Raw genomic sequence first — 24045 nt, 5'->3', positions numbered from 1 at the left:
CACTCTAACGAAGGTCTTCAAGAACCTGTACCGCCTGGCACTCTGCCCTGCCTTTCCTCCCTGGCCTCGTCTCCTCCCACTCTCCCCTTTCCTCACTCACTGCAGCCACCCTGGCCTCCTTGACATCCCTCAAACCTGCCCAAGACCTTCCTGCTTTTGAATCTTTGCACTAACAGTTCCCTCCAGTGCTTGACTAGTTTGCATGAAAATCAATTCTGATTTGGGAGTGGCATCCAGGCATTAGAGTATTTTGTACATGTCCTGTATTTCTTCAAAATTACCAGGAATCATTGTAGCTTTTTACAGATAGCTGTTGAAACTGAGCGATGGGTACATTCAGCCCCTTAACTGTTCCATCAACCACATACAAAACAAAATGAACGCTTCTCCAGTGACCCTCATGTGCAACAGGGTTGCGAAGCATTGACCTGTCATCCCCAAACGAGACCATCCTGCTCATAAATACAGTAATTGAGACATTTCCAGTTGAAAGGATGTTTTAATGAACTAAAAAGATACAAGAAGAAAAACATCAAATTTATTTTTGAAAATACAAGAAAAGAGAGTAAACATTTGAATTCATTTTGCAATATACATGAACAAAAACCTATTCCATGTTCTTTTTGTCTCAACTAAACTCCCAACCAATGTGGCATCCACAGAAGGGGAAGGTTCTGGCCCTTGGTTTGCAGGACAGAAACCTGGCATGAGAACATGTATAACTTGTGCCCCAGACTCAGTCTTCCTCACTCAAGGCAAAGGCTTGTTGACAGTGATGCCCCACACAGATGAGAAGTCAAGGGCCTCTCGCTACCGGCTCCCCCCAGAGCTCTAGAATAGCCATTTCCCATGTGAGGTCTTACCATAGCCTTCACTGATGTTTAAATGTATTTTGATTTAAAGTACAGAGCATGGAAGAATGAAATTCTCTTCAGTTTCAAATGAACTAATATCTAAATCTGAAAATATTATCAAAGGTGAACCTTTTCTGTTTAAAAAAATAAACCACCCAAGTGAATTTATTGATGTGCAAGATACTGTTAATAAATCTGACAAAGAAAAATCAAACCGTCAGTCTATTTTGCCATAGTAATGAGAATCTATAGCAGGCTAACTCAGTTTCGGGGAAGTGGAACCACATGAGCTCTATCAGAAATGGTTACTGGGATGATTCTATTTGATCTGAGCTCTCCTCAGAAGACTGGGGCAGCGGCGAAGCCATGCTGATTTGGGGGCTATTCCCACTCATTCTTACCAGATGGCTGTTGATGACACCAAGTTCTTGTATCACCATACTCAGATCTTCGTGTAATTTGACTATTGCATTTTTCACCTCCCCTAGAAGACCCTGAATGGAATTGTTTGCTTTGGGCTCCTGAGGCAGGCCTTTGGTTGTCTGAAAGCTAGAACAGGGCACAGAGGTGAAGCGGTCTACGTTTTGGGTGGAAAACCCTACCCGATCACTGCTGGGAATCTGACTTATCTTCTTGTCGGCAGAATCAGAGTTGTCTGGAAGACTTTCCAGTAGATTGAAGTTGTCAGATTCTTCATCAGAAGACAGTGAGCTCCGAGGAGCAAAGGGGTGACGAACCCTGGCTGTCTTATCTTTATCTTTAAAGGAGACAGAAGAAGACTGCTGATGGGACAAAGCCCAGTAGGAAGGTCCAGCCAACATCCGGGGTAAGAGAGGAGCAGACTTGTCTGGAGAGGCCGTGTCAGGCGACGACATGGACAGAGTAGAAAAGGAGGATGTCCCCTCAGAGGTGGTTGACACTAAAATGTATAAATGACAGAGAAAGATGATGCAGCATACAAATGAGAGCACCAGCTAAAATCATTTTACAATGTCAAATCCGATCTGAGAGGTCTCAACATAAATACACTACTTAGAATTTGATGTGCAAAATAATCATAATAAACCTAAATAAACCTAAAGCAGGAAACAGAGAAAAATCTAAAGATTTTCTAAAGGAAACTAAAATAAAATTACCAATATTTATCTTCACTCTCAGATCCTAACATATTTTTATATTCCACTTATCAGCGAGAGTAGAAAGTCAAGTGTTACGCTCCATTCTACCGATGGCATTTTAAGTTGACATTTAAAATAGAAAGTCTGAGAAACCTGCAACTTACATCCCTCCTCCATTTTTCCTTCTACAGAGAACACTATGGCAAAATGAACCACCAATTACAACTATCAAAAGTTGTGAAACTCATTTTTTTCTCTCAATAGGCAAATATGTCAAGACTGAGGTCCAGGCCATCTAAGACCCAGAACACCAGCGCACGTACGCAATTAGTTTTCCACCAAGAAATTGCATGTAAAATAAAAAGCTTTCTAAATCTATTTTCCAAAAAATTAAAGATTTAATAACATTTTAACTTTCTTTCAGGAAAAATTGTATGAAGTCTCTTCTTCAGCACTTCATTCTAAAGCATTATTTTCCAAAGTGTGTTCTGAAGAATGCTGTGTGCCTGACGGTGTAAAAAGATGTCCTGTGAACACAGGGCTTCCAAGTCAAATCAGACCGAGTGGCTGCACACTGTGCCTCCCAATGTCCATCAGCACAGTATTTACTCATGGTTTTCCAGACTTTCTTGGACACAGAACTTTTTCTTGTCTCCCTGGAATATCTAAGTACATTCACTTATGTATTAGGTGGTAATAAATGGGCTAAATCCAGTTCTAAAGTCTTTGAAATTAACTCTGGACTTGCTACTTAAATTAAAAAACAAAACAAAAAACACTTATTCTCTATAGTCATAGAACAGGGGAATCAATGCTTACTGCTTAGCACCTATTACTTATATATTACTTACTATATTTTTTATTTCCTTTACATACCCACATCCCTTTAAACTAAATTGGACCTCTTGTAAAAATTATGGCTGGTGTAGGCGGCTTCTATTTTCTGCTTCAAAGCTTTCCAGTTCTCGGGAAAAATCCCAATCACAAAACTTTCTGGGGTGAAATGAGTCCTCTAGTGATGCAGCAGCAGGCTATGAAAGGGAAGTGGGCACGTCATCGGCACAGGGTCAAGATGAACCAGCGCCCCTGAGAATCAGGCTGGCTTATCCACAGTCTATCCTTGGATTAAAAGGGGTGCGACAGTTTCCTACTATGCTAATGACGAAAGCCTCAACATGTGTGGGCCCTGAGTCGCACGACATGTCCCTGCACCATCCTCCTGCGTGGCTCCCCTGTTTCCTACACCGTGTCTTTCTCTCTCGTGGTTTACTCATTTGGGAGCAGCACATACTCCAGCAGTTCACTGGAAAGGGATGTAGGAGAAGGAAAAGTTTTGAGAACTTGTTTGTTTGAAAATGTCTGTAAAGAATGACTGATAGATATGCAAATCTTTACCAAAAAAGGGAGAGTGGGAGAAAGGGTGAGAGGCTATATTTAATTACTAGAAGGTAGTCACAAAACTCTAGCAATACTGGTCCCTGGACCAGTAGCAGCGGCAGCGGCAGCAGCAGCACCTGGGAATTTGTTAAGGATGAGGTCATGGGCTTCACTGCAGACCCACTAAATCAGACGCTGAGTGTTAACAAGCCTCCAGGTGTCTCCGGGTGTGTTAGGTTTGAGAATCCCTGCTTTCTACTGTACCTCCACCTTTGTTTCCTCTGCAGCGGCAGCGGCTGACTAAATAGCTTACCACTGTTCACAGTTTCACAGCTTTGATTCATGGGCTACGTGATGCCTTCGCTCCTAAGGAGCTACTTCACCTCTAATTGCTGCGCACCATTTACTTTTGTTTCCAAACACGGCACAGCTGTACCAGACACTTCAGGCTGCGCTCTGGGGGCATCTCCCCGCCCGCTCGGGGACCCTTCTCTGACTCACTCTGAAGTTATGTGGGTATCTGGTTAACCTTCATCCCCTTCAAGCAGTTTATCTGCAAAACCGAACACAGCAATTATTGCAAATAAGCTGCAGTGAATGTGTGATGTATGCACACCAATTAATGCTCCGCTTGCCTGAAGTTCGCACCAATGAAACGATCCCAAGTGCTGTGTTAGCTCTAACTTTATACTCACGAGGAACACCGAACCATTCTATTACAACTTTAAATTTAAAAAGCATTTAGGACTCTTGGGTGCAAAAGTAAAATGACAAATACATTTCTAGAAATATTTTAGAACTTAGCTGTAATGCAAATTTTTCCGTAAGTAGTAGGTCCTTGGTCAATTAAATACTTCAAACAGTTCATTGTAAACCAGGGATTTTTTTTCATTCTCCAATTGATTTATTTCAATTTTCCTAGCTGGTTTATAATGGCTGCCAAGTTAGCTATACACATAAATTAAAATATTCTGATTTTGCCCAGTGGTTAAAAAATATTTTACACAAACATTCATAGCAGAATTATTCATAATAGTCAAAAGGGAAAACAACTCAAATGTCCATCAACTGTGAGTGGATAAATGAAATGTGTGCATCTATACAATGGAATATTATTCTGCCATAAAAAGGAACAAAGTATGACACATGCTATAACATGGATGGACCTTAAAAACATTATGCAAAGTGAAGGACACAGTCACAAAGGCCCCATGCTGTATGATTCCACCATATAAAGCAGGGGTCCTCAAACTACGGCCTGCGGGCCACATGCAAATACAAATATTGTATTTGTTCCCGTTTTGTTTTTTTACTTCAAAATAGGAATTTGTTCATAGTTTTTTTTTAAACTATAGTCCGGCCCTCCAACGGTCTGAGGGACAGTGAACTGGCCCCCTGTTTAAAAAGTTTGAGGACCCCTGAATAAAGTGTCCAGAACAGGCAAATCCATAGAGGCAGACAATAGACTAGTGGTTGCAGGAGTTAGGAGTAGAGAGTGACTGCTAACGAGCACAGGGCTTCTGGGTGAAGACGTCCAGCTAGAGGAGTTGCTGGGCTGTCTGGGGCAGGGCAGCTGTGTGGCTGTGACTTCCCGAGTGATAAGGTTCCCTTCAACACGGAGCTTCTGAACCAGCCCAACCCGTGGCTCAGGGTTAGCGGAAAGGGTTTGCAGAACTGTTTCCTATCATTTTCCCACTTCTTTTGAGGAAATTGTTAATTTTTCCGGATCTGAAGTCTTCAGATAAGTTTTTGGGGAGTCAAAAGTTATATGCAGATTCTCAAGTGGGTGTTGGTGTCCCTAACCCCCGTGTTGTTTAAGGGTCCATTGTACTGTTTTTCCTATACACACATACTTATGATACAGTTTAATGTATAAATTAGCCACAGTAAGAAATTAACGATATTAATAAAATGGAGCCATTATAACAATATAGTATAATAAAAGTTATGTGAATGCGGCCACTTCTTTCAGGGGACCTGCAGTCTCCATATGGGCTCAATGCTTTCTGACGTGACGCGCTGTCATCATTTGGAAAACGTTTTCTGCTCATGTCTTCCACCCACAGATTTAATGCCTTTTCCATCCTAACTAAGCAGTTATCACCAGCTGCGGCTGGAACTTACAGTGTGAGGTGCGACAATAGAACTAGCACAAATTTCTTTTTCCTGCTTCACAATTCACAGATAGAAGATCTGTTCTTACCACAGAGCTTAGCAACCTCAGCACACGATTTCTCTTCTTTCCTTACTAAGTGTAACCACTTTTACCTTTCCATTTAAAAGCAGCACTGACTGGCTTCTCTTTGGCATATCCAAACTGCCAGCATCACTACTCTGATGCTTTGGAGCCATTACTAGGTAAAAGGAGGGTTACATGAACACAAGCACTGAGAGACCACACAGTCTGATCACTTGGATGGCTACACAGTGACTAATGGGCAGATGGCATAAATGTCATGGGCATGTTGGACAAAGGGGATGATTAACATCCTGGGCAGGATGGAGGGGAAAGCATGAGATTCCACCATGCTACTCAGACCAACATGCAGTTTTAAACTTATGAATTGTTTATTTCTGGAATTTTCCATTGAATATTTTCAATTTGCAGTTGGCCAGTGGTAGGTAAAACTTTGAAATGCAAATACATGCCCTTGACCGGAATCGAACCCGGGACCCTTCAGTCCCCAGGCCGACGCTCTATCCACTGAGCCAAACCGGTTTCGGCAGGTATCTCATCATTTCTTGAATCCTCAACCAGCCATTCCCCTGAGTATTCCTCAGAACATGTCATCACTCAGAACTGCCTCTCTCTGAAATCTTATTTTCCAAGATTACTTTCCTTCTGAATTACTCCCAGCCCCCTCATTCCTTTAAATACATCTACCCTTTGGCCTCGTTGAGACAATAGATCTAATGATCCTTTTGTTTTCTCTCACTCTACCAGTGTCTTCCTGGCTCTACCTCCTTTCTTGTCCAGTGTAGAATCCCATCATCCATCACTTTGAACCGCTTTCTTGCTACCTCCTTGCTGCTGTGTCTTCTGCCTTACCTGCTGCTAATTCCTAATGCGAGAGTTAGCAAACCTCTTTCTAAAGGACCGGATAGCAAATATTTTAGGCTTTGTGGGACATACAGTATCTGTTGCAACTGCTCAGCTCTGCTGTTACAGCACAAACACAGCCAAAGACAATATGAACCAATCAGTGTGGTTGTATTCCAAGAGCCCTTTGATTATAAAAAACAGTCAGTGGCCCTGGCCAGTTTCACTCAGTGGTTAGAGCGTTGGCCCTTGGACAGAAGGATCTCAGGTTCGAGGGCACATACCTCAGTTGCAGGCTCGATTCCCTGGTTGGGGCACATGCAGGAGGCAACCAATCAATGTGTCTCTCACATAGATGTTTCTCTCTCCCTCTTCCTCCTCTCCACTTTCTCTTAAAAAATCAATGGAAAAAATATCCTCAGGTGAGGATTAAAACTACCCAGTGGGCCAGGGTAGTTTGCCAATCCCTGTCCTAACCTTATTCCAATTTATATATCTATCTTTTCATTCCCACCCCCAGGCTGCTCGGCACTACTGGAGAAAAGCATAGACCCCATAAACTAGGATTGCTGCAAGTGACCACTCCTTCACCTTATCAGTGCCTTATCAGTTCCCTCTTCCATTCTCTAGAGCAGTTATTCTAAATCTATTCCAGTCTCTCCACAGCCGTAGTATCACTCCAAACTCCTCAGTCTTGGCAGGTGACATCAGACAGTAAGATATTGAGGCCAAGACTACAGTATATGGTACCCGGAGGCTTAATACATTTTAATTATTAAAATCAACAAAACCCTTCCCTCACACTGATACATCCTTTCTCCTCCTTCCTTACAGGCCCTCAGGATGAGGTGACTCCCTTTCTGTTCTGATTCTAGGCCACCTCCCCCAGATCATGCTCCATCTTGGGCCACCTCCCTCTTCCTCACCCTCTCTCGTTTCCTATCTCTCACCCAGTTTCCTTTCCCACAATAGCCTCTGAAGTGCCGCCTCCCTGTTTCACCTCCTCCAAATCCATTCTCCACACTCCTGCCAGAGTAATTTTTCTAAAACACATTGGTAAAGCTACTCACCTGACTTAAAACTGTTAGTGACTTGCAGTCCAAAACAAAGTCCAAACTTAACCTGGCAGACATAGTGCATCTATCCTGGCTTAACTGTCCAATGTTTTCTTTTGTTACTTTTTCATGTACACTTTCCATTCCTTCTCTACTAAGCTGCTTTTAGTTTGCTTATTAAATATTGATTGCCTCCTAAGTGCAAGGCACTGTGGTTGGTGCTGAGGATCCTATATAATAAAAGCCTAATATGTAAATCGACCGAATGGCGGAATGACCAGTCACTATGACGCGCACTGACTACCAGGGAGCAGACGCTCAACGCAAGAGCTGCCTCCAGCCCGCAGGCCCCAGGCTAACCAAGGTGGGTGCCAGTGGGGGCCCCCAATCACCCTGCCAATCACCCCACAGAGGGAGGTGACGGGGGGGGGGGGAGGGAGCCAGGGCGCGGGGCTGGCAAGTGGGCAGCACCAGGCTGGCCAAGGTGGGTGCCAGCGGGGGCCCTCCTCCATTGCCCTGCTGGTTGCCCCACAGATCAGCCCTTATCGCTGGCCAGGCCTAGGGACCCTACCCATGCACGAATTTTGTGCATCAGGCCTCTAGTATAATAATAAACAGGGTAGATGTGGTCCCTTCCCTCGTGAAGTTGACATTCCACTTTTGGGGAAAGACATTAAAAAACTTAATGCATATATAATTATATTTAATTAGAGTGACAATTAGTGCTAGGAAGAATAATTGTAGGATACTGAGATAGCATACAGTTGGGGGGATTTGAAATAATCTAGGGGTCAGGAAATCTTGATGAAGTGATGTTTGAGCTGACCTCTAAAGGTGAGGAAGAGTGAACTAGGAAAGAGGTGGATTAGAAGTCAGAGGGAACAAGTGTCCAAAGATGGTGAAGCCACATGGTTTACTTGACAAATGGAAAGAACACCAGGCTGCTGAAAGGCAGCAGCTAGACTGCTCAGGGCCTGGGAGGCTATTGGATCTTTGGGAACATGGGAGCAGCCCATGGTTTAAGTGGGGAGGGTTAGTCATCAGGTCATTCTGGCTGTTCTACGGAGAATAAATTAGAGCGTCACAGAATTTCTTTGCTCAGTCACAACTTTGTATTATTCCTCAGCCTGCATGCCCTTTCTGGAAGAACAGAAGTTTAATTGTTCCTGAGAATAAATGAGAAATTCTTGGGTACTTTTGGAAACAACCAAAAGGAAGCTCTTGTTTATGCTAGTTCTTTCTAATGTGTTCCCCAACAAAACTGCTCAGAACTTGTGCTTCAGTCGAGCACTTGTCACCCACAAGGATGGACTGCCCATTAGCCCTTTAATAAAAGGGCACTTTCCCAGCTGAGAAAGTCCTCTATGGCACACACATGTTAATACCACTGGATGGAGAGTGAAAGGAGGGAACAAGATAGGGGGGCAGAGAGCAGAGAAAAGTAAATGAAGAATGCTTCAAAAGAGCATTTATTTTTTATTTATTTTTTTTTTTAGACTCACCCCATTCCGTTAAGCTCTTGAGGATATCAGCATCCCTCTGAGCAATGCTGGGCTGGGCTGGTTTCTGAGAGTCCTTATCGATTACAGTCTCCTTCGCTGGGTCAAACGTCTTGAACGAGGGAGAGACATAGAGTGTCTCTACAGAGGCCTGGTTAAAGAAAGTCGAGTCCGACTTGGATATTCTTACACTTGGATGGATAGACTCTTCTTTACTTGATGACCCAAATGCTGATAAAGTTGTCAATATTTCAAAATTTGTGGCATTGGACTGCTTTTCTAGAGGCATTTGAAAAGGGTTTTCTGTTACAGTATTTGTAATGGTACTCTCTGGTTTCTTGTCCAAATTCACATTTGTCTGCAGAGATGGGTTTTTTTCTGAGGGAGTAGATACAGCATCTGTAAAATAACCAATCAAAACTGAAAACACTCTATTTCAAATCTGTTGCAATTTTGATAAATCAAAATTTTTATGCCATTACAAAATTCTCTCCTATTTAATTTTCTACTTTCTTACAGTGTTTCTCTTGTGCCTCTCTGAAGTATACCCACACTATAACTGATGCCTGAGTCATTCGAAGGCTGCCTTCTCTTAAGCACAAGGAAAGGAAAGCTTCAAACAACTTGTCTTAAAATATTTCCCCCTTCACTTACTCCTCTGTTTCTGAAACCACTATATTTTTAGTACCTTCAAGCTTTCATCTTCTACAAGATAAACTAGAGAAAATTTGGCATATCATATTGGTCTATCCTTACAGAATCCCCTGTCACACACACACACAAAAAGTCTTTTTCTCCTGAAATAAAAAAATGTCTTCTTGCCCCAATGTTTCAACAAAGCTCATACAAGAAAATCACTACTTTAGGTAGTGGTCTAATTTTAATAAATCCTTTGTCACATGGGAGAAAAGAGGCAATCTTTCAGAGCTGTTGTGATGATTACTAAAATGTTAAGTTCCATCTGGTCAGGGATCTTTGTCCATTTTATTCATTAATATCACCAAGTATCTGGAGTATAACAAAGTACCTGGACTACTTTGTTATAATAGTTATTACAAATAGAAGGAACTGAAGGAGTTCCAAAGAGTTGATATTTAAGGTGGGTCAGATATAGGAATCTCTCTTGAATCTATGAATTATGAGCCTGGTCCAAATTTCCAGGTGTACATTGTTATCCATACTCAGCCCTAGGGCTTGCTCTCAAATAGTTGAACATGGAAAGGAAGAAAATTATTTCTAAGGGAGAGAGAGTTCTTGAAATTAAAAGCATCACTATGTGAGAGAGGACAATAGCGAGGTTATGTCACTCGAAGCTCCCAAAAAAGAGGATACAGGAATTGTGTAATTCGCTATCAGGTGTTTGTATATCACAATGTACATCAAAACCTACCTCATAATGCACATTCATATGTTAGCAGCATCACTTTCAGGCTCTGAGTTACTAAGAAAAGCAAATTTTCTTAGACTCTAAAAACCTTCCTTTCAATTTTCATCCATAGTTGGAGGCAACCCCGGGCAAAAATGCTGCTAGTATACCAGTTAGACAATTCAAGAAATGTACAGCACTACCTCTACCAGGAATTCCATTTTTTCCCAACCCTTTCATCTCCGAACTTCCTTATCTTTCAAAACTCAACTCAAGAATCACCTTCTCTATCTCCTTTTCTTTCCTGCCTGTAACCTATTATTGTCTATCTTACCATATCCTATTTGGAACCCCGTGAATAACACTTCATCTCCTTTATTACAGGGTTCCTCTCCCCCACCTGAAAACAGGCTCTCGGGGAGACCTTGTTAGGAGTCATCTTTGCATCTCAGCACCTGAGAGTGCCAGTCCCATAGGATGTGTTCGATAAATGCTTGAGTGAAGGACAGACTGAAGCACAAGGACCAAGAAAAAGTAATGCCTTTGTTTTTCTAAGCTGAATATAGTTTACTTAGTAATGACGAAAGGAAATAGAAAACTGGTAGATGAAAACAACTTCTAGAATACTCCTAATTTGCATATGAGAAAGTTATATCTAGTTGGTAAAGGTTCTGTTAAAAATACTAACATATTCCCAGTAGAAAACTAGATTTATAGTATTCCAAAGTACATGTGTACATCTTTATATTTACATAAAAGTAAATTTTAGTCAAATATTTTCCGTTGACTTTCATTCTACATGTGAGAAAAATGGGGGGTGCGGAAGTCTTTTTCTATATGGTTGTAAGATTCTAATTGTTTTTTAAAATTTTTAAATATATATATATATTTTTTTTTTCAGAGAGGAAGGGAGAGGGAGAGAGAGAAACATCAATGATGAAAGAGAATCATTGATTGGCTGCTTCCTGCACACCCCACACTGGGGAGCGAGCCCACAACCTGGGCATATGCCCTGACCAGGAATCAAACTGTGACAACCTAGTTCATAGATGGATGCTCAACCACCAAGCCACACAGGCTGGGTGCAAGATTCTAATATTTCATATGAGATGGCAATATAATGAGATGGTGAAATGTTAAAGATATATAATTTAATCCCTGGAGAAAATACTAAAATTCATGCAAAGAGGTATAACTAAGGAGCCAACTGATAAGTTAAAAATTTAAAAGTATCGAATTAGCTCAAGAGAAGACAGCAAGGAAAGCACAGAGGAATAAAACACAGGTGGGACAAACAGATGGGACAAGAAGAAAGTAAAAGAGTAAATCTAAATTCAACTGTATCAGTAATTATACTAAAATGCAAATTATAAAGCATAAAATTTCAGACTGGATAAAAAAACAAGATCCAATCATATGCTGTATACAAGAGACAAGCTTAAAAACAAAGTCACATGTAAATTCAAGGATTGAAAAAAAGATATCATGCAACAATAAACCTAAAAAAGCTCAGTGGCTATCTTAATATCAGGTAAAATAGGCTTCAAGACAAGGAGTATTGCTAGAGAATAAAAAGGACATTTCATAATGACAAAAGGGCCAAACATCTCAAAGATATAACATTATAAATGTGTAAATGCCTAATAATAGAACTACAAATAAATGAAGTAAAAAAAATGACAGAATTAAGGCGAGAATTAGACAAATCCCACTAAATCACATTTGGCAATTTTGACATCCCTCTCTAAGTAACTGATAGAATAGATGAAAAATCAGCATGAATATCGAAGATGTATACAACACTTAACTCACTTGGCTCAATCAACATCTACAAACCACCACACTCAACCCTTGCATTGGTAGGTTTTTTCTCCTTGAAACTCATCCCTCCATAAATGCTTCAACAGAACTTTGCTGGCTCTCCTCCATCTCTCTAGGCCAGCAGTTCCCAACCTGTGGGTCACAACCCCTTTGGCGGTCGAACAACCCTTTCACAGGGGTCGCCTAAGACCAGGGGTCCTCAAACTACGGCCCGCGGGCCACATGCAAATACAAATATTGTATTTGTTCCCGTTTTGTTTTGTTTTTTACTTCAAAATAAGATATGTGCAGTGTGCATAGGAATTTGTTCATAGTTTTTTTTAAACTATAGTCCGGCCCTCCAACGATCTGAGGGACAGTGAACTGGCCCCCTGTTTAAAAAGTTTGAGGACCCCTGCCGAAGACCATCCTGCATATCAGATATTTACATTACGATTCATAACAGTAGCAACATTACAGTTATGAAGTAGCAACGAAAATAATTTTATGGTTTGGTCACAACATGAGGAACTGTATTTAAAGGGCCAGAAGGTTGAGAACCACTGCTCTAGGCAATCTTCTCAATATTCCTCCCTGGCTCTGTTCCCTCTAAATTGCAGACATTCTATCCTTGACCCTTTTATCTTCTGCTCCTACAATCTCCCAGGGTGATATCATCTATTACCTATTTAAACTAGGACTAGATCTATCACTTGTATGCAGGCAATGCACACATTTTAATTCTCAGCCCAGACGCCTGCTGAGGTCTAGCCCCAAATATATATATATCTATTCCTCTGCCCAGGGAGGTCTTATTGCCCTCCAGCCTCCTCATCCTTGGGTGTACATTTTACCTCTATTAATATGACCATCAAGCACAATTCACCATAGCTAAGATTTGGAAACAGCCTAAGTGTCCATCAGCAGATGGGTGGATTAAAAAACAGTGGTACATCTACACAATGGAATACTATGCTTCGGTAAAAAAGAAGGGATTCTTACCATTTGCAACAGCATGGATGGAACTGGAGAGCATTATGCAAAGTGAAATAAGCCAGTCAGAGAAAGATAAATATCACATGATCTCACTTATTTGTGGAATATAATGAACAACATAAACTGATGAACAAAAACAGATCCAGAGACAGAGAAGCATCGATCAGATTGTCAAACCTTAGAGGGAAGGCAGGGGAGGGTGGGAGTAAGGGGGAGAGATTAACCAAAGGACTTGCATGCATGCATATAAGCATAACCAATGGACACAGACACCAGGGGAGTGAGGGCATGAGTGGGGGGTGGGGGGGCAATGGGGGGGGATAAGGACACATATGTAATACCTCAATCAATAAAGAAAAAAATTAAAATTAAAAAAAGATAAATACCATATGATTTCACTTATATGTGAAATCTAAAGAAATACTGGTAAATGAAACACACACACACACACACACACAAATATGGCCATCAACTTCCCAGTCACTCAAGTTATTTTGGAGCTATGGTTGCTAGCACAGCTCTAGGAGGTCTCCCACTCTATCCCCTCAGTTCATTCTGCACAGCACACCCAGAGTGACCTTTCTAAAATTAATATCAAATCATGTTACTTCTCTCCATTACTTCTTCAAACTACTTCATGTGGTTTACAAGGCTCTGCATAAATTAGATCTATGTGCTTCTCTTATTTTTTACTACTATTTTTCCTAAAACTATATGGTCCTACACTAAGTTCTTTCATTTTTTTAAATTTACCACGTTCCCTCTGTGCACCAGCCTCCACCCATGCTGTTCCTTTTGCCTGAAATGTTCTCTGCCTCTTTATATCTGATTCCCAACTTCCAGGGTGATGTCCATTAGGTGGACATACATGTTCATGTCTCTGCATTTTTGCATGTGCTGTTCCCTCAACCTAAAATATCCTTCACCCCTACCCTTCCTCTCCATCAAAAACAGCTCCATTCTTCTACACTCAGCTCAAATACAACCTCCTTTGTGAAACCTTTTCTTTATCCTCCAAGTTAAAATGAATCCTTTTTTTTTGTTTTTGCTTAATCCAATGTGAATATTTATATTTTCACTTATTTCATCTTTCAAATATTACTAATTTGATAAATATGTAGTAAGTACAAGGATGTGGCAAGCACTATTCTAAGCTCTGACAATAGCAGTAAACAAATTTGTTGTTTATGACTTGTTATAATTTACTGTTTATAGATCTGTCACCTCCAGTAGACTGCAAACCCCTTCAGAGCACACATCTTGTTCAATGTGTTCAGGCCAACGGTGACTAGCAAAGTACCTGACAGTCATTTGATACATATTTGTTCAATGAATCATTATCTGAATAGCTTAATCACTAAACTCAACTCAACGGGAGAGAAAGTCTTAAAGGACTTTGTGATAGAGGCCAGAACATGAGACTTTCAGGATCACATAATGGTTAAAGGGCAAAAGTAGGACTAGAACCTGAGGTTCCTGAATCCTAAATCAATGTTCATTTTATGAGGGGAATAAAGGAAGGAACAAAAAATCTGGTAGAACCCGTTGTACCAAGTATTTCTCTACGAACAGTTGTTCTAATAGGTCAGAACTGGGAGGTGACTGAAGCCCATCTTGGGGTCACTCCACCTGTCCCTGGTGGTGCTTTCAGAGGTGCGGGGCCATGGGGAGGGGACTGAGTTAAGTACACAGTTGGCCTATGTTCTTGGATCCATAGAAAGAATGAATAGCATTTATGGAACATTTTCTGAAGTCCAGCAGGACTTGTGGGGATGGAGAACAGCAATGAATACTGTCTTCATATGTGTAAACACAAAGCACATAAGTGCATGCTCTGTAAACACTCAAATGACTGTTTCATAAGGGCTTCCCAACTTTCTCTGAGAGAATATCTCTGAATTCCACCGAAAAGGCAGAGAGGAGTAGAGAGTGAATTAATTTGGTTGGCTCGCTTTTCTCATTTTCTTTCCATTCAAACCTGAATGTCAAAGAGCTTTGTTCTCAAGTATCTATCCAGCAGACTCCTGGACGGGAAGCCCAGTATGAAATTGAGACTACATCAGCTTTCTCTATTGCACAGTGCTTTACACTTGCAAATATATTTGATTAATGCAAAATGGGACCTTGAAATTTTGGTCAAATCAAAGCTGGCTCGATTATTCTTGATATTTTATCTTATCCTAAGAAGCTTATTCTCTACATAAGACATCAGACTGCAAATTTAAATACAGACTTTCACTAAAGTCCCTGAAGTAAGAAAAAAACAAAACAACAGTAATACACCACCATGCTTAGAGCATAAGGACAAAAGAGAATAGCTACGCTATTGAAGATACTGAAATGTTTTTGCTAGTTTGGAGAAAATGCTGAAATAGCTTTTGAAAGAGAACTTCAGATTTAATTCTGAGTTAAGAGACTTTGCCTACAGACAGGAACATTCCATACTGGTAAATCCTTTTCATTTTTCAATAATTCCACTGCCTTGTTCCAGGTACTATAATTATTGAATATTATTTTATATTCCATTATACCGTGAATCTAATAATGGGTGTTATATTCCAGCGGAGCTATTGCTGTGATCAATTCTCCTGTTGGTCTAATAAATAATATCCAATTACAGCTACAAAGCAGAGAGCTGGCAAACATGACAGAAAATGGATCCCAAAATATGTCTTTCTGTGGTTTAACAAAGGAACTGAAGGAGCTCCTACTTTAGTAATTATGTTAATCAAAAGAAATAGAATCTGAGGATAATAAGGCCATTTCTCTAAGCCACAGTTATAAATTATTAATATAGCAGGATGCTCTGGATTGCTCATTGACATATTGGTATAAAGTAGACAAGCCACTAATTTAAAATGGATATTTAATGTGAAACTTAACATATTTGACATGAAAATCATAATATATTTGTCTTATGATATATATGAAACCCCATATAATCGTAATCAGTTGGAATAGCTATAATTTCCCTATGGTCTGTGTTAAGTGTATGTGTGTGTATATATGTATATGAATGTAAACACACAACTGTAGGTTCTGAGAACTTTTTATTGTTTAGCACTACATTTAACTGTATTATATCAAAATATTAAAATAAGAAAACATATTTGGAAAATGTAGCTATGAAATATGTCAAGTATATTACTTCTTTCAATATAATTTGAGTTAATGGTTTAACTTCTCATAGGAAAATAGAATTGTAGACACACTTAAAGGTGTTTTTGTTTTTTTTAATCCTCACCTGAGGATATTTTTCCATTGATTTTTAGAGAGAGTGGAAGAGGGAGGGAAAGACAGAGATAAATATCAATGTGAGAGAAACACATCGATTGGGTGCCTCCTGCAGGCGCCCAACCAGGGCCCAGGCCGGGGAGGAGCCTGCAACTGAGGTATATACCCTTGACCAGAGTCAAACCCAGGATCCTTCTGTCAGCAGGCTGACGCTCTATCCACTGAGCCAAACTGGCTAGGGCAAAGGTACTTTTCTTTTAAAATTTCTTCAAGCGGACAGCTGAAGACTTCCAGGCCGTGAATATGGATCATATAAAACAGGTAGAGGATTCTCATTATTAAATTTCACACAATTACAGTTCCATCAATAATAAAAGTTGTAATTTCTTCAATAGATTATCATTATAAAACTGAGGCTGAAATGTCTCTGGGAAGCTGGTGATCATTAGTACCTCGATGTTGTCAGCCTTTCAGGCTGGAGTGGAGTCTGGTCTCCAGCATGCTAAGGCCTCCATGCTTCACGGAGCACACTCCAGGCCAAACAGATGAGCTGCGGTCTGAAGGTCAAGTGCTTGTGATTGTCAGACCAAGCCTTATAATGACGGTCACACCCTATGGGTGACTTTAGGAGAGTCAGAAGTTAAGCTAGATTGGGTCAGGGGTTAAATTCTGACATGAATTAAATATGTGAAATGCTTGAAATAGTACCTGGCACATGGTAAACACTATGTAGTTACTGAGTATTGTCGGTTATGGAACAGTCAGAAGAAGTGGAATCACAAGGGATTCAAAATGGGACCTTGAAATTTTGGTCAATTCAAAGCTGGTTTGATTATTCTTGGTATCTTATATCTTACCCTGCCGTGGGCCGACTGGAAGCGATGGGAACCTGAACACACCAGGTACTCCTCCTTCCCCTCAGAAACCCCGTACGTATAGACCACAAGCATGATGCATGCCCTTTGTGCCCACCAATTCTTGCATTTAAGGCCAAGAGAACTGTTGTGCTGTGGAAAGATGACGATGAGAAGAACTATAATTCTTAAACTTTTCCCTCATTAGATGTACAGACCAACAGTAAAATTTCTTACTTCAATACTAAGTAGAAATCACATCTAAATCTGCAACACTGCAACAAACCTTTAAATATCATTTAAATTGTGCACTCAGAGGAAGTGCTATTTCTCTCAAAACAAGCAAAAAAAGAAACCCCCAAAAACCCACATACCACCAACAAACGACAACAAAACCCCAAAACAACCCCTCCAAATCCCACCTATTAAAACTTAATATATTATATATGTCCCTTTGAAAAACACCTCACTGACTACCTAAGAGGACATATTCCATTTCCTTCCACCCCCAGACAGAAACAGTTGTATGATCCTTGTTCTTATAGCTCTTTGCTTATCCTAATATACAAAAAGCCAGGGGCCGTCACAACCAAAACAACCAGACAGATGACCAAACAGCAGGCTGTGGGGGGCGACCAGGCCGGCAAGGGGGTCAGTGAGGGACAACTAAACGACTGAACAGCAGGCTGTGTGGGGCAACCAGGCCAGCGGGGGGGCAGTTAGGGGCAATCAGGCTGGCAGGCAGGTGAGCAGTTAGGAGCCAGTGGTCCAGGATTGTGAGAGGGATGTCCGACTACTGGTTTAGGCCCGATTCCTGGGATTGGTGAGGGTGCAGGCTGGTCTGAGGGGACCCCCCTTCCCGTGCACAAATTTCGTGCACTTGGCAGGGTCCCTCAGCCTAGCCTGTGCCCTCTCGCAGTTTGGGAGCCCTTGGGAGAGCCCAGTGGGGAGCAGGCCTAAGCCTAAGTCAGACATCCTTAGCGCTGCTGAGGAGGTGGGAGAGGCTCCTGCCATCACCATTGCGCTCGCCAGCCGTGAGCCTGGCTTCTGGCTGAGTGGCGCTCCCCTGTGGGAGCGTGCTGACCACCAGGGGGCAGCTCCTGCGTTGAGCGTCTGCCCCCTGGTGGTCAGTGCGTGTCATAGCAACCGGTCATTCTGCCATTCGGTCGATTTGCATATTAGCCTTTTATTTTATAGGGTAGGATTGATAGCATTATATTGTAATTTATCTATTAATGATTTATCTTTTTATTACAGCATATATTTTCATTCATTTATGCAACAATTATATTGGGAATAGAACATTATTATGAACTATGACTAAAAATACAAAAGCCAGCCTAGCCAGCAAGGCTTAGTGGTTGGGCATCAATCTATGAACCAGGAGGTCACGGTTCAATTACCCGTCAGGGCACATACCCAGACTGCAGACTGGATCCCCAGTAGGGGGTGTGCAGGAAGCAGCCAATCAGTGATTCTTTCTCATCACTGATGTTGCTATCTCTCTCTCCCTCTTCCTTCCTCCCTCTGAAGTCAATAAAAGCATATTAAAAAAAAACTTTCAGAAAGGAAAAATAAAATTGTTTTAAAGTAAAAGCTCAGTGGATGTGGATGGATTAAATAACAGATTAGATAAAACTGAAGTGAGAATTAGCAGCAGGGAGGTGGTTGGAATAAGGTGAACCAGACCTGGGTGTCCCACATCAGGGGGCTCCCAGGGTATACTCATATTCACCCCACAAGACAGCCAGCATTGGGTACCTGCCATAGAGAGGGCATGGAGGCCATATCAGCCAAAGAAGCAACAGCCAGTAGATGTATGACCACCACAGTGGCCAGATGAGGGAGAGCAGACACTTGTCCCTTACTCCCTGTCCTCTGTCCTAATACCCAAGTAGAGCTGAGCTCAAAGGAGGGAGCTGTGACCCATAGGCTGCTTGGTCCCATAAGTGGGCCTCCAGAAGAGTAAAACAGGACCCCGGGGGGGAGAGGGCAGCCAGCCTCAAGGCACAGAGGTGTGACAGTACCTGTGTGTTGGGGAATCTTTCAGTGAATCAGAGTGGCTGGCATGGAATGGGGCAGGGACGAGGCTGGAAGGAGAGGTGGAACTCCGATTAGATGTGAGTTTGGCCTTCCTCCTCACATCCATATTTTTTTCCTCTTTGATCTCTGTGCTATATTATTGAATGATTTCTTTGTACCTATCTTCTAGTTCCCAATTTTCTCTTTTTCAAATCTGTCTAATCATCTGTCCCTTATTGATTGCATTTTTCCCGTAAGCATTTCATACTCAGCTGTTTAATATTCTGCAGCTAATCGTTCATAGCTGAAACCCTTGTAGGCTAACCCTGTGGTTTGTGTCTCGTAGACTCTGTCATGCAGGTTTGTTCCTAGTGTTTCTGGCTGTCACTGATGGTGACATCGTGTTTGACTGAGGTTAACCTGTAAGAGTCCGGGGGAGGGGAACCCGTATAGAGCAACAGCAGAGCAGACTTTTTGGACACCTTTGACAATCCAGCATGGAGTCACTGTAGCCATGACAGTTATGTCAAGTGCTATGTCAAGACTGAGGTAACCAGAACACCCGTTGGTAGGGTCTGGAGCACCCAAAGCCACAAGTCTGGGCACTCAGAGTGGGACCTCCAGCCCTGGGGGGCTATAAGAACTCAGAGCTCCAACACTGAGCCACACCAACTGTACCACAGTCATACTGGGAGCCCTGCTGGACTTCCACTCCACTGGTCACTGCTGCCACTGCAGCCACCTGGCTTGAGAACAATGCCCACCTCTCCACCTGTGGACACACCAGTGACCCAGGGACTGGGACTGTGTGTCCAGCACTCGCTCGTTCCTGTAAGCTCGCCGTCTCTGTGTGTGACTCTCCTGGCTGATCGGGGAGGTCTCCCCTAATGAACCTGGCAGTGTGGAAAGACAGAGGCGTGTGTGATGCTTCCATGCTCATGACAGGGTCTTTGTCAGGCTGCTTTCCTCCAGAAGAATCTGTAGTCCAGGAGCAGGACGACAGGCCTGGAGCGGTGTACCTCCTTGAGCACTTCATTTAATGCTGCAGTTGAGGCTCCACTTCCTGCTGGGTTGCCTCCAGCCTAGTGTTCTGATTGTGATGCTGATGCCAGCATTGGCCTCAGGGGACCTGCCTGTACACTCAGCCCCCTGCTCCAGTCAGGTTTCAGTCCTCAGGCCTACTGCGGCTCGTCCGCTTTTGTGCTGTTTTGCCCATGGAGCTTTCCTTTAACTCCCACGCATCCAACAATGCACTAAAAGGCATCTTTTATCCAGAATCTAGTTTTGTGGGTCTTTTTTTTTTAACAGCAGGAGGACCTCCACATTGCTGAAAATGAAAGAAGTCAGGAGTATAGTTTTTATCCTGCAGATAATGAAAAGCCATTAAAGGCTGCTTTGAAGTTTTGTGTGTTATCCAGCTCACTGGGGAGATCGCCCGGCAGACAGACAGGAGTGAGACTCAGGCAAGGAGATCGCTGACCAAGGTATTCCAACAGTGCAAGTAACAGATGACAAAGGCCCGCGAAGCAGGCATAGAGATGACACTTAAAATATGATCATCAAAGAATTGTCACAACTTAGTGATTGAATATTTCTGAATAATTAGGCTTTCTCCAAGATTATAGGTAGCAAGGACTGGTGACTATCACTATCCAAGTACTAAGCATTCCTTTCTGGGTTTTTCTTTTCTCAGCACAATGAGTGAAATACTTCTGCAGGGGTTCAAACAAGCTGCCCCAAGATGTGTCACTCTAGAGCAGTGGTTCTCAACCTTCTGGCCCTTTAAATACAGTTCCTCATGTTGTGACCCAACCACAAAATGATTTTCGTTGCTACTTCATCACTGTAATGTTGCTACTGTTATGAATCGCAATGTAAATATCTGATATGCAGGATGGTCTTAGGCGACCCCTGTGAAAAGGTCGTTCGACCGCCAAAGGTGTCGCGACCCACAGGTTGAGAACCGCTGCTGTAGAGTGTTGATTATGTCAAGCTGGAAACACTCAAGGCCTAGAAAGCTCAGGAAGAACCTTAGGCCTCATCCCAAATGCCTAAAAGAATGTAACATGGAGGACCTACCTTCATAGATAACTAGTTTAATCTAAAGTAGGGAGGAAGCTAGCAAGGCCTGTTTGATCGAAATCCATCCTGTGTTCCATTGTTAAAAATGGCCCAGCAAATATTTATTTACTACACATTAATGTATTCATCTCCTTGTGAACTGCCTTACTTCCTGTTTGAAGTCCTGGACCCCAACTTCCCCTCCTTGCCATCGAATGACATATATGCCTCATTTTTCCTGTCTTTGGAATTTTCATGCATATGTGAATTTCCCATGTGCACATGTTAATATTTAATTTCTCCTGTTAATCTGTTGTATGTCATTTGGATGAGTCGACCAGCCAGAAAGAACTAAGTGGGAAAGAGGAAAGTGTCCCATCTCCAACACCTCTGATGTAAAACACCTTTTTCATTTATATTTACTAAAACATTTGACCTTGGCATGAGCCACGACTGAGCTATCAGGATTTGTAACTGCTGTGGCCCTTTGCTTATCTTGTCTCCAGGCCACAAGGCATGATGATCCAAAAGAAACGCCTGCTGCAAAAGTCTAAGGCACCTCCAGAGCTCCTCTGTAGTGCAACAGTGCAGCCATCACAGCCATCACACACACACACACACACACACACACACTATAAAATCTTTAGAAAGGAAAAGAGAACATTTGTAGGAGTCTAATCCACCTCTCAGAAACTAGGTCATTCCTTGTCTACTCTGCCCAGTCCTCTGAAGCATCCATACACTGTTGTGTGGAAGATAGTAATACGAATTGGAAAAAATTAAGTACCACTATTTCCATTTCATTAAAACTGCTAACTTCAGGGAAAATGAGGCTGTAGTTTGTACACGTTGGACCTGTTGGATTATAATCAACAACAAGGGCAAAAGAATTAGCTACTTACTAGATTTCTCAGCATTTACTACAGGATTGAGCATGTGTGCTGATGACCTACTTTCAAGGTGTGTTGAGCTTTTTATTTTTTTATGGTAATGAAATGCTCATATCTCTCAAATGCACAACAGACATACAACCACCATCTAGATAGCACAGTTAGCATTTTTAAAAATTATGTGTTTCAAGGAGAGACATTGGGGGGAGGATGCAGAGAGCATGGCCTAACAACCTAATAGCAAGGCGGTGCTGTTAGATATCAGTGGACACAGGCAGAACGAGAGGTGGACAACTTAGGAACAATGGGATAAGTTTCCTCTCAGCAGAAGGCAGGGTGAAGAGATGCCAGAACTAGGGAGCAAATATTTCCCCCATCCCCAAAGCAATAAGGCCAAGCAGTCCCTGAAACTTTGAGGCCATCCTCAAGAGGAAGAGGGAGAAAGGGAAATCCTGAATTGACTAAATTTAAACTGGAGGATGACTGAGAAAACAGAATGACCAAGTTTATATTTTCTGCCACCAAAAAATTTAAGATTATCTTGAATTATAGAAAAATATAGGGACTACTTTTGGCACAGTTGAGGCCATAGCTTGAAAACATCACACCCGTGACTCAAATGTAAGTGGGAAAGACTCTTCCATCCCCCAACAGCCCTTTGTCTTTCTTCCCCCACCGCTTCTAATTAAGACAGCTCCTTAGCTCTCTCTGCGCTCCAGATCTTCCTGCCTCTAAAACCCACTAACATGAGTAACAACAGCTGGAACTGGGACGAGATCACCCATACTGTGTCTCTGGGTTTCTGCCACACTAGAGACAGATCCTGGTTTTAGACCAGATTTGAAGTGATATGAAAGGAAAAGCTAAATATCTGGGCCAACACCAATGCCCACGTGCATTCCCTCTCTATATCCTTGAACATTATTTTAAACCAGAGGCCCGGTGCACGGATTCATGCACCAGTGGGGTCCCTCAGCCTGGCCTGTGCCTTCTCGCAATCTGGCACACCTCGGGGGATATAGTAGTGCATGAAGCGGCAGGAGGCCAGGGTGCCGCTCCTGCTTATCCCGGCCCTGCCACTCCTGCCACTGCCGCTTGGTAGCGCTGTGCGGAGGCGGGAGAGGCTTGCGCTTGCCAGCGTGAGCCCAGCATCTGGTGCCTGTTGGTCAGCTGAGCAGCACTTCTGCTGTGGGAGTGCACTAACCACCAGGGGGCAGCTCCTGCATTGAGCATCTGCCCTCTGGTGGTCAGTGCGCATCATAGCTACCAGCTGGTCATCCGGTCGCTTAGGCTTTTATATATATAGACTAGGGGTCCAGTGCACGAATTTGTGCACCTTGAATGAAACTGTGGGCCACAAGGCTGTGGTGGGCACAGGGGCAGGTCTTGGCCCATCCTCTGCACTCCCGCCTCGGCCCTCCTGCTGTGGCCTTCGGTCCCGTCTGCCGGCAGCCCCACTCCCGCCACTGCTCCCACGCGCTGATGGCGCCGGCCCTGCTCGCACCCGCTGACGCTGACGGTGCAGAGTGATTGGGGCCGGTGCCAGCAGTGGGTGCGAGCGGCGGCTGCTGCCCCCATCACCCCTCAGGAGCATGGGAGGTGGATAAGCCCTCAGGGGCAATCAAGGCCAGCAGCCGCTGCTCTCACCTGCTGATGGCACTGAGCGATCAGGACCGGCGCCAGGTGCTGGATGTGGGTACAAGCAGGGCCAGTGCCAGCAGTGGGTGTGAGCAGCAGCTCTGGCACTGGCAGCGGGTGCAAGCAGCGGCTGCCAGCCCCAATTGCCCCTCAGGAGCAGGGGGAGGTGAAGCTCTGAGGGGCGATCAGGGCCAGCAGCTGTCGCTTGCACCCACTGACGGTGCCGAGCAATCAGGGCCAG

At 42.9% G+C, this 24045-nt stretch overlaps 1 protein-coding gene across 1 annotated transcript in view; it reads right to left on the bottom strand.

Annotated features, from left to right (window-relative positions):
• Positions 1 to 1159: 1159 nt before the first annotated feature.
• ENTHD1 (ENTH domain containing 1) overlaps positions 1160 to 24045 on the bottom strand; it is a 79746-nt gene continuing 56860 nt past the window's right edge. Inside the window, exons 5-6 of the mRNA XM_006098560.1 lie at positions 8947 to 9342; positions 1160 to 1773 (exon numbers count right to left, since the gene is read on the bottom strand). Of these exons, the coding sequence (XP_006098622.1) occupies positions 1160 to 1773; positions 8947 to 9342 (1010 nt within the window). The remainder of the gene's footprint in view (positions 1774 to 8946; positions 9343 to 24045) is intronic.

This window comes from Myotis lucifugus, unplaced genomic scaffold, assembly GCF_000147115.1.
Source record: "Myotis lucifugus unplaced genomic scaffold, Myoluc2.0 scaffold_239, whole genome shotgun sequence".
Taxonomy (NCBI): Eukaryota; Metazoa; Chordata; class Mammalia; order Chiroptera; family Vespertilionidae; genus Myotis; species Myotis lucifugus.
Note: the sequence above shows the minus strand (reverse complement) of the source record. Positions and strands in the feature narration are given on the sequence as shown.